Source organism: Coenobita brevimanus, chromosome 22 (genome assembly GCF_032717465.1).
Source record: "Coenobita brevimanus isolate Jiangsu-jjx chromosome 22, ASM3271746v2, whole genome shotgun sequence".
In the NCBI taxonomy this organism is placed as follows: Eukaryota; Metazoa; Arthropoda; class Malacostraca; order Decapoda; family Coenobitidae; genus Coenobita; species Coenobita brevimanus.
Window position 1 is genome coordinate 44669068 of NC_136975.1, and position 11667 is coordinate 44680734.

At 37.9% G+C, this 11667-nt stretch overlaps 1 protein-coding gene across 1 annotated transcript; it reads right to left on the reverse strand.

Moving 5' to 3' along the window:
- Positions 1–8: 8 nt before the first annotated feature.
- Positions 9–7497, reverse strand: LOC145392403 (type 2 phosphatidylinositol 4,5-bisphosphate 4-phosphatase). Its single transcript, XM_080266812.1, has 6 exons — positions 7395–7497; positions 4763–4944; positions 4071–4280; positions 3834–3883; positions 3493–3638; positions 9–2152 (listed from the first exon to the last, which is right to left on the reverse strand). The coding sequence occupies exons 1-6, from the start codon at positions 7495–7497 to the stop codon at positions 2067–2069; spliced, it is 777 nt and encodes a 258-aa protein (XP_080122938.1). The 3' UTR covers positions 9–2066.
- Positions 7498–11667: the final 4170 nt, after the last annotated feature.

An 11667-nucleotide genomic window follows, 5' to 3' on the forward strand; every position in this document is an offset into this window, starting at 1 on the left:
AATTCACTTTATTTATAGTCACTATGGTAACAACTAAAATACACTTAATAAACACTAACATTTCTGGGTACAGCATATATGACTTACAGTTGTACTGCTACATTTTAGTTAATTTATATACAGGAGGAATGTCTAGTGCTCTGTAAGCAAGAAATTTTAGTACTTAAATTTCTGTGATTTGATAATGCCAAAATTTTGAGAATTAATTAATGGCTTGTCAAACTTATATTTCAAAAATGTCATTTTATTTTAACCTTGAAAAAACTATACAACTGTTACAGAAGGGTCAAAATCCCTTGCAGTGGCTGGCTGGACTGGCTGCCCTAGGGGGAGTGTAAGGTGGCCTTGGTAATCTGATCTCCACATCATGTGCTACTCAGCACTCATAAGGATGTCCTCTCATTCATACCTACCTAGTTTTCACTAATATTTAATATACTTTATGAAGAATTCAAAAAGTTTAGTATATCTGGAATTATATTAACAAATTTTTTACTATAGAGGGCAGCATACCAGACCCAGACTCACCACAAGTCACCTGATGATACCTAATCCTATTAATCTCAACCACTGGTCATATCACCATGCTAGGGCTACCACTTACACCAATTTATGGGCCAAACTGGATAACATCCAAATATGAAATATATATCAAAACAAAACCACAGTATATACACAGGCATATACCTGTATACATAAATCTATAATAAATGATAATACATGTTTATAACATTGCAAATTTTACATACACTTTTATCAAGAGTATGGTGAGCGTTTGCATGTATTTGCAGTCCGAGCCTTAGCCTTGCTAGTCTGTTTTAATGTTTTGTTGGTAAGTCTCTTTACTCCTAACATAAACTAACAAGACACTTTAATATACAGAGTCCTTTCTGTCATAATTCAAAACAAGTACGGTAATTTTGAGTTACCACAGGATAGTGTGTACCGTTAACATGACAGTATGAAAGGACGGGCACATCTAAGAAAGTCTATTAAAAGCTGCACAGACTGCTACACAGGTAAATGAAAGCTAGTTCTTTTATATATGTCAAGTAAATGACTGAGCACAAATATGCAACCTGAAGTTCAGCTACACAGTGAACTGAATTGTCACTTTGAATTTAAAAAATAATAATTCAGTGATACAGTAGATAGGTTTAAAAAATTACAGTATGTAGAAGACAGTTTTCTAAGATAATTGGCTTATCACAGGTTTCTAAACTTAGCTACAGTGACTTTAAGATCCTATTTTTAATGATAACATCATTCATCAGGACACCAGAAAGTCCTTGATACTTAAAACTGTTCACCTGAACATTAGGATTATGTCTCCTTAATATACACAACAGACAATTACAAAGCAATATATATATATATATTTATATAGATATACATGGTCATAATTATTTCTGTACTTACTGTATATTTATGATGAACAATATGATACTAATCAGTAATGTTTTGAAATTCCTAGTGCTTTAAAGCTGGTAATACCTTCTGATGACAAAACTAATTTAATATGGATGGGCTAAAACAATCCAGTCAACTTCTACTGTAGTAGTAAATAGTAAAGAAAGAATCATCAGCAGGCATATTAAGGAGCATCGTGCACTTTCAATATGAAACACACCTTCAATACTTGCCTCTGTACAGTATAAATACCCTTTGTTTCAAAATGTTTGACAGCATGTTCATAGGAATAAAAGAGTTGAAGACTATGGAGCTATACCAAAAACCATGTAATTAAGATAGAGTGTAATACTTGGATATACCACAGATATACCACATAGTCTGTAATATAAGTGAAGTACAGCGCAGTACTATAGCATTAAACATATTCATTAATACTGACTTTAGCCAACATACATTAATGCAAGAAACACAGTATATACCAAATTGGCCAATTACCTGTATCTTAATAATGGTGACAGCCAGGTGAAGATAAATTCCAGTTAAATTCTCATAAAATATATCTTTTAAGGGGTTATCAATCTTCATCGGCTATCTTGAATGTAAAACAAAAAGGAAAGTGTTGAACAAATATCCAAGGGACTTTCAATCTGAGTTTATAATGGTCCTTCGATGAGACTGATCTTCATGGAGCAGTAATAGACTGTTCGGTAGAAAAGTACTAAAGCAATGAGGAAGGCCACTGAAAGGTAGAAAACAAAATTACATAAGTAATGTCTATATTACTTCAATAAAGTAAATATAAAACTGGTAATCTGTTTACCCAATAATTCTGACTGGTTCTTTCCACATAAAGCAGACTGCAGAAAGCATATTCATACCATTCCAATTACTGTAATAGGATGCAGAAGAGAACTGGAATATCTATGTATCTATTGCCAGACGCTTTAATCCCATACAGGGTGGCCACAAACAAATCGTCTCCACGTCACCCTGTCCCCTGCCATTTCACTGCCCTGTTCCCAACTCACACCCGCCTCTCTCATATACCTCTCCACTCCATCCCTCCATCTCATCCTTGGCCTCCCCCTCCACCTCACTCACATACTCTCTCCTCATCAGTCTCTCATTCTCCATCCTCTCCACATGGCCAAACCATCTCAATAACTACTCATATTAATGAGTAAAAGGGTTAATAAAAGTAACAATTTGTTGTTCTTTCAGGAAGAAATGATAAAGTATGGACCAGATACTCATATAACAGACAGGTAGTTTCTACACGGTAATGTGGGGAATTTCATTTCAATTTTACACACCAATCCTTGTTACTGTAGTTTTCCCCTACACAAAGAGGTGTTTCCAGGTGGGAGGCAAGGTATCAGTGAGTGAAGTACTATAGTACCTTCACGAAATTCTCAAATAAAGTATCGTACTTTACACAGAGAAACTTGAGCAAACTGGCTTTGGGGATTCCAGCCATGATCATTGCGGCCTCCCTAAATGAACTAGGACCAAGTGTCAGGCAACAGGTATTGATTTCTGTATTTCTTAAACCTTTGAGCTTATTCTGCTATTAGTCACCTCCTACAGAATCTTAAAATACTGATATAAGAGCAATTAACGATTAATCTACTGCTGGACTTTAACTCTTCACTTGGGAAGGGTAATTCAAATTCTACCATCACTGTTTATGATGCACTGGCAACAAGGTCCATAATTATTTATAAATGAAGGCCCAAGGTCTTCTATCTTAGTAACTCTGCCAAACTCAAACATCATGATTTCATGGAAAATGATTAGCTGCCAAAGTTCCAGAAGTGTATCTAACATAATGTATTGCATTTTTAATACATTAGAGAGTTTCTTCATTTTTGAATTTTTGAGAAAGGATTTATGACCACCGAATGGAAAGTAAATGACTGGATATTGCTCACAACTGGTACCACTACTACTACTGCTGCTTTCTTCTTTTGTCGCTGGGCTACATAACAGAAAATGGGGAGAATATTGATGATGTGGCAGAGAAATGTCTACTTAATCCCATAACTTTAGCTTATGAAAATATTATTACATGATACTCACCAAAATATGCTACATAGATGCCAGGGTAGGTGGCAGTATAGGACCGAGTGGTGATGGTGATGGTAATCCCAATACCTAGGAAGAGGAGAGCAAACACCACAAATACTATCCCTCGGCACCTCGCAAACTCAGGACCAACTGATGACCTGTAAAGACACATTATCAGTGATACACGAAAACTACAGAATTCCTATTATCAGACACAACTTTTTATAAGTCAAATCTCTCTCTTGCAATATATCATTGACAAACTGTCAACTAACTACAGCACTTGATTGTTATACTGTATTTAAGTAACTTCCGTAACTTCACTAACATTAAATTCTTAATATTTTACTTACACTTTTCTACAATGTGGGCATCTTGCAAGAGCATTGTTAAGGGTGTTGAACTGCAAAAAGAAAATGAAAGTGACAATTTTGATAACACTGTACAATGATGGACACAACACTGTACACAATTATTGTATGTCAAAATTGATCATTCTCAAATAGCTTAAGTGTCTTAATAAAACACAATTAGTTTGTGACAGCTATAAACAGTACTGCAAAGTCCAAAGCCTATGCATAATGACTCACAATAAAAGTATCATGGCAGTGAGCACAGGTGACTCGACACATTCCTGGGACATTAGGCAAAGATGGGTTGGCTGGAGATGGGGATAAGTTGATGATCCTCTTGCAGTTGGGTCGTGGGCAAGCTATCCGCTGTGAGGAGCTCTTACAGATAAGCAGACAGTTGCATGGACACCGGACATACTTCTTGCCAGGGGGTGCATTCTTGATTGGCTGTAACGTGTATAATGAATAAGTAGACACTACTCTAAATGGGTGGAGTCAGAAGTAGTAATAAAACTAACTACCTGTAGATGCCATAATCCTGTAAGGGGTGGCCGTTTGAGTTAGTTAATCAAATAAATTTGTATTTAATGCTAATGATCCAGTTTCCCACTGACCAGCAGACTTTACGGACCCCTCAAGTACAGACTCCAATGAAAGAAAACTTGGCCATGTTGATGCTTTATGATTCTAGCTACAATTTATTGCAACTATCCTCTCTCTGCTTTAGCTTCACGTACAACTGCCTTCTCTCCATCTTAAATGCCAAGCTGGAACACGATATTAACACCTGAATACCGGGGTAGTCACTGAAAAATCATGGAAAGGATAATGAGCCATAGTACTGTCTTGCTGTTGAACTAAGGAAAAAAAGATGGAAATGGACAAAAATCTTCAACAAGCTGTGATGGACGAACCATAATACAGCTTACTGTTGCTTCGTTGCACTGGTTGCATTTGACAACATGTTGTTCCACTTTGCCCGAGATGTCAATCATAGCCTGGCACACTCGGCAAGTGACCATGGGCACCCCTGAAGAGGAAGGGGTGTAGGGTGGTGGCAGCTCATCAGGACCCACAGGGGAGACCAGGGTACCTTCAGTTCCCCCTGTAGCTGGGATCATGAATATATTTGGAGATTACAATTTTGTCACATTTTAAGACCACACAGGAAACTTTGTTGTGCTTTCCTTTAGTGGTTTATTTTCATTCTTACACTTTATTTACGTCTTGAATGCTATTTCTGTCTATTTAATACCAAATTTATTTTCACCAAGAGTCACAAATGTCTGATATGCAAAATAAATGACTGAGGGAGAGACATTACAAAATCTCTGCCTATAAGAAGTACAGTACAGCCAACACCAGCATGACTTTCATTAGTGATTGACAAGGTCATTTAGGTTTGATGTGCAAAATAAATGGCTGATGAAGAGGCATTACAAAGTCTCCAACAGCATATAGAACTACAATCCTTTGAATGATACTTAAGGCCATACTTTTTAAAGCTCTGATGGTTCTCCTGCACCTTTTTATCAACTAGACTGTAAAGGGTCTTGTCCACATGAACAGCAGCTGGACTGCAAGGTTAAATATGCAAAATGAATTGGCAAGATGTACAAGCAGAACAAGGGCCACATACCTGGTGCAGGCAAAGGATGATCCAATAACAATCAGCTGTGGCCAAGATATAAAGTACTGGTAATACACTTTTCTTGCATTCACTGTCACTTTCTAGGTACTGTACCTAAGTACTTACAATATCATACAAATCAATGACAGCTGAGCCTCTTTTCACCCCTTCACGATGAGAGTTTTGCCATAAGCTGATATCACAGGCAACTCTCCTTACAGGTCAGTGATGTGTTCTAAGCATCAAAGCTTTATCCATGCAATTGGAAATTTGGGGAATAATGGCAAAATGACTTAACACAAAGCAATGGAACCCTTACTAGGAATTTTGCTACCATTTACTCTGTAATTCATGGCAAAGAGGAACATATATACAGCGTGTGTGTGTTCTTCTATCTATCCATTGCCAGACGCCATAATCCTGTACGGGGTGGCCATTTGACTCTGAGTTATTTGTTTTACAGGGAGGGGCACTAACCCTCCACCAACCCACTTGACACGTAGGGAGACCACCTACAGTAATTGTATCTTTATATGAATGAGTCAAGCTCGTCCTGTCCCATGTCTTAAATCATTTGTATCATATATCTCCTTAAAATCCATTAAAAAATTATACACGTTAGTAAACTGCACTTGGCATTAAATTAAATCACTTTATAATCCGTAAAATATAGGATATGTGCAGTATTACATACAATAATGGAACCCCCTATTTACAAATATTTTCATACACCATTTAAAAAAAGCCCTGTATATATGCTTACCAGAGTCTATAAAAAATAACAAAGGATTCTGTCAACACCTCATTCCAATACAAAATGTGGAAATTGGGTGTCACTGATCTGGATATTAAATATTTTGTCCACTTTTTCTCATTTCTCATTATGAAATTTTCATTTGCATATTTTGTTGTATTACTGTTAATATCTCATTTATTGTTCTTGATGCTAAGATGTGCCAGCACTAAGCAATACTATAGGTTGTACTATTACATTACTACTCAGTCAGAACGGATCATTGTACTGTCCAACAACAATATTACAGGTATTATTTAACCCAACAGCTGCTACGTACATCATATGAAGAATAGCATGCGACTGCTATGTACATCATATGATCAAGCTCTTTTTTTTCTTTTTTTTTTTAAAGGGCGCACTACATTTTTCACCCAAATGTCCATAAATACTGTACCACGGCCAAACTATGGCAAATAGTGAACTCATATTTGCTTTTCCTGTTCTTTTCCATGCACTCATTCATTTAGCCTATAAGAGCAAAAATTATTTTGTGGAAAAAAAAAAAAAAATCCCGTTTTTTTGTGCATGGGGTGATCGAACACGAATCCTAATGCCACAGTTAACGGGTTAACAACATAAATACTTAAGTTTGAACACTGATATCTATACTGTGGGAAGCTAGCCTATTACAATATATATATATATATATATATATATATGGTACAGATCAACTGTACAAATATCATCATGAACAAAGGAAACACAAATAAGACAATACTGAGAGATACATGGTTGTCCTATGCTTATGCAGTGTCAGGCATGATAGTGCCGTGCAGTGAATGTGGTGTAGGTTAACCTCAAGTGACCCCAGTGCCACTATCACTGTGTTGTGGTGGTGATAATTCACTAACACTCGCTTGTCATATCACTGTGCCAATAACAAAACCCCCCACTCGTTATCCACTCACCCACTTCATCCACATCCTACTTATCTCTTGGTATACATAAGGTGTACCAAGTGGGAAAAAATGAATAAATACTCTGTTTGATGCCTGTCAAGCTACGTAGACAAGTTAACAAACGGAGATGAGGTTGTGTCAACCAACACATCCCGGACGACTCATGACTAGTTCACAGTTATAAAATCACCATAGTAAAAATATTATTTGATGTATCGTTATGTCATGATAGTTACCTTGTGTTCCAGGTGAGGTTTGTCCTCCATAACCCGTCTGGCCAAGCACATTTTGTCCACCACTGATGAGTGGGGTTCGCTCCTCTGCCATGGTAATGATCATATGAGTTGCGTTCCAGCAATGTCTATTATCATTGTCTCTGCTCACAAGTAGACTCTAAGACCAGCAAATAAATATAAACCCATTATTCGTATATTCATGCAGGAAATAAAATATTTATATTACTTATAATTCTGTCGGAAGATGAATTATTAAAGCGTGATTTAATTTAAAAGACAGCGATGTATATGAGGAGAAGAGGCGCCTCTGCCAAACACACTGGTCGCGGGACCTTTAAATTCACCTGTCAAAATCCACGTTCTGGTGCCTGGCCCGTACAAACAGTGATGTTGGATCCACGAGGAGGTTGTTGCATATCTTACTGCACGTTACCGTTGGTTTTGCTGCAGTTACACAATCCTATACATTTAATTTGTGATGAGAGCAGGACATCATGCCCATTCTTCCTGGTGAGAATTATTTTCTGTTTTTCAAGTAAATTACATTATTTTCATTGCCAGTAGCTTTGGTAACAGTTCCTTGGTTTGCTGCAGCTCCTGTACATTATCTGATTATCTCTGATCTCCAACCAGCATTTAAGTTGAATGCTTTGTCATGTGCCTAGTTTGCACTGAAATCTAGGGTCTTCTCTGTTTATTAAAATTAAGTATGATAGCTAATATCTCTGCATTATTAGCTTCTTCACTATAAGAATTCATCACAAACAGAATTAAATCATGTGGTGAAAACCAGAATGATACCTAAAAAAAAATGTTAGTTTACCTCAGCCATGTAATAGAAAAATAAACAACTAACTTACTGTATCTCCACTGATTTATAAACTGTGTTTTGTTAAATGGAAGATTTACCAAAACACAATTTTTAAATCAGTGCTGATAGTTGTTTACTTTCCTAGTACGGTACATGACCGAGGTTAAGTAATATTTTTTTACCAGAAATATTTTGGTTTTGCAAGTAGATTAAATTCTGTTTAGAGATGAATTATTCTTATAGTAAAGAAATTAATAATGCTGAGATATCAGCTGTCATACTTGATTTTAATTTCCTTTTCAGGTGGCATTACATTGAGTGACAAGCCTACTGGTTACCTGTAAGCATTTATATTGCTGGGTGGTAATCGTATAACCAACCCACACATGTCCTCTATGTGTCAGGAAGTGCGTTGGCGGAGGGTTAGTGTCCCTTCCTGTAAAACCACTACAGTAGCTCAAATGGCCATCCCATGTGGGACTGTGGCATCTGGCTGTAGATATATACAATAGATGGCTTTGGTAAGTGCATTATAGTAGTTCCTCAATTATTTGACATAATAGAGTGAAAGTCATGTCCATGTAGTAGCAATGTCCAGATAATGAACACTATCCCTCCTACTATACCCAGACCCTTACCTATACCCAACTTCCAACCTATACCTAACCTGTTTGTACAGGAACTCTGCTTACTTTGACAGTGTTTTCTGGTCATTCAGGCATATTTAGACATCAAAACACACATAGGACTATTGAAAATAATTTTTAACACCAAGAAAACCATGCAAAAAAAAAAAAAAACACAGAAAACCATAAAACACCCTAGTTAGCCAATACACTACTTTTTGTACAGTACCCCTCCTAATTTTGGCATTCTGCCATATTGAGACATCAAAACACACATTAAGAATATCTAAAATACTTTTAAACACCAAGAAAACCTTGCAAAAAAAAAAAAAAAAAAAACATTGAAAATCAAAAAACACCCTAGCTATACATTTCTTTTTGTACAGCACCCCTCCTAATTTTGGCAGTATTTTCCAATCATTCTGCTGTATTTAGACATCAAAACACACATAAGAGTATCCAAAATAATATTAAACACCAAGAAAACAATGCAAAAAAAACATTGAAAACCAAAAATCACCCTACCTATACACTACTGAATGTACAGTACCCCTCCTAATTTTGGCAGTGTTTTCTGGTCATTCTGCCTTATTTAGACATCAAAACGCACATAGGAATACAGTCAAGGCCTGCAGTGCAAACATTCATAGTGCGAGAATCCCGAATTACTAGCCTGGATGGAAGTAATGCGAGTATAAGTGGCTGGGGAATGGCTGGGAGAAGGAGGGAGGTGAGAAGACAGGAAGAAATCAGTGGGATAGAAGTTGTGGAAGCAATGAAGAAAGTTAAATCGGGGAAAGCCCCAGGAATTGATGGAGTGTGTGGTGAAATGCTGAAGCATGGGGGAGAGATAGTAGTAGAATGGATGTGGAGGATGTGCAGATTGGCCCGGGAGGAAGGTAGAGTCCCGGAGGATTGGAGGTCAGGTATAATTATTCCCTTGTACAAAGGAAAAGGGGAAAAAGAAGTGTGTGGTAATCATAGGGGCATTTGTCTTCTTAGTATAATAGGAAAAGTGTATGGTAGGATACTTATAGACAGAGTTAGAGAAAGAACAGAGAAATTAGTTGGAGAAGAACAGGGAGGCTTTAGGAAGGGAAGAGGTTGTGTAGATCAGATATTCATTCTTAGATCTTTAGTGGAAAAGTTTCTAGAGAAGGGAAAGAAGTTGTATGCGGCTTTCATGGATTTGGAGAAAGCATATGACAGGGTGGATAGACAAGGATTGTGGAAAGTGTTAAGAATATGGAGTAGATGGGAAGTTGTTGAATGCTGTGAAGAGTATGTATGATGGTGCGAAGGCTGCAGTGCGTGTGGATGGTGAACTAAGTGAATTTTTCTCTTTGAAAGTTGGTTTGAAACAGGGATATGTCATGTCTCCATGGTTGTTCAATCTGTACATGGATGGGGTAATAAAAGAGGTACAAGGTAGGGTAGTGGATGTTGGAGTGGCCCTGGTGAGAGAGGATAGTGTTTGGAAACTCCCTGTACTGTTGTTTGCAGATGATACTGTGTTGTTGAGTGAAGACGAAGGGGAGCTGCAAGGCTTGATGGATGAGTTTGAGAGAGTGTGTAAGAAAAGGAATCTAAAGGTGAATGTAGGGAAGAGTAAAGTGATGGTCTTTGAGAGAGGTGAAGTTAGTGAATGTACAGCGAGGTTGGATGGTGAGGAATTAGAAAATGTGAGTACGTTTAAGTACTTGGGTAGTGTGATGAGTAAGGATGGAGGTTTGGAGGGTGAAGTGCTTGACAGGGTACAGCAGGGAAGAAAGGTTGCTGGTTCTTTGAAAGCAGTGATAAGAAACAGGGAAGTGAGCATGGAAGTGAAAAAGTTACTACATGACAGTATTGTGATACCAACTCTAACATACGGAAGTGAAGCTTGGACATTGTTGGAAGGACACAAGTCAAGAGTGAGAGCAGTGGAAATGAGTTATTTAAGAGGAGCCTGTGGAGTCACGTGGAGAGACAGGCTGACGAATGAGGATATAAAGGAGCATTGTGGTGTGGATGTGGATGTGATAGGAAGCGTTATGAGGAACACACTGAGGTGGTTTGGCCATGTGGAGAGGATGGAGGGTGAAAGACTGACGAAGAGAGTGTATGTAAGTGAGGTGGAGGGGGGGGAAGAGGGAGGGGGAGGCCGAGGATGAGATGGAGGGATGGGGTGGAGAGGTATATGAGAGAGGGGGGTGTGAGTTGGGAGCAGGGCAGTGAAATGGCGGGGGACAGGGCAACGTGGAGGCGATTTGTTTGTGGCCACCCCGAATGGGATTGAGGCGTCTGGCAATAGATAGATAGATATAGCCATGCAAAAATGCCATTGAAAACCAAAAAATATCCTACCTATACGCTACTGAATGTACAGTACCCCTCCAGATTTTGGCACTGTTTTCAGGTCAGTCTGCCATATTTAGACATCAAAACACACATAGGAATATCCAAAGTAATGCTAAACACCAAGAAAACCATGCAAAAAAAACTAAAAACAAAAAATACCTATATGTACAGTATCCCACCAAATTTTGGCAGTGTTCTCTGGTCACTCTGTACATATAGGTATTAAAAAAAAAAAAAAAAAAAAAAAACTATATGTACAGTACCCCTCCAAATTTTGGCAGAGTTCTCTGGTCACTCCCCACATGTCAGCAAGTGGGTTGGTGAAGGGTTAGTGCCCCTCCCTGTAAAACAAATAACTCAAAGTCAAATGGCCACCCCTTACAGGATTATGGCTTCTGGCAATAGATAGATAGATAGATTCTCTGGTCAGTCTGCCTTACTGAGACATTAAAACACACATAGGAGTATCCATATTAATGCTAAACACCAAGAAAAC

Excerpts from the sequence above, each read along its gene's own strand:
- LOC145392403 (XM_080266812.1), bottom strand. The coding sequence starts at position 7,497 with ATGATCATTACCATGGCAGAGGAGCGAACCCCACTCATCAGTGGTGGA. Across the intron at positions 4,281-4,762 it reads ACCAGTGCAACGAAGCAACA|CCAATCAAGAATGCACCCCC; the intron begins GTAAGCTGTATT and ends TACACGTTACAG. Across the intron at positions 3,639-3,833 it reads TGCCCACATTGTAGAAAAGT|GTCATCAGTTGGTCCTGAGT; the intron begins GTAAGTAAAATA and ends GTGTCTTTACAG.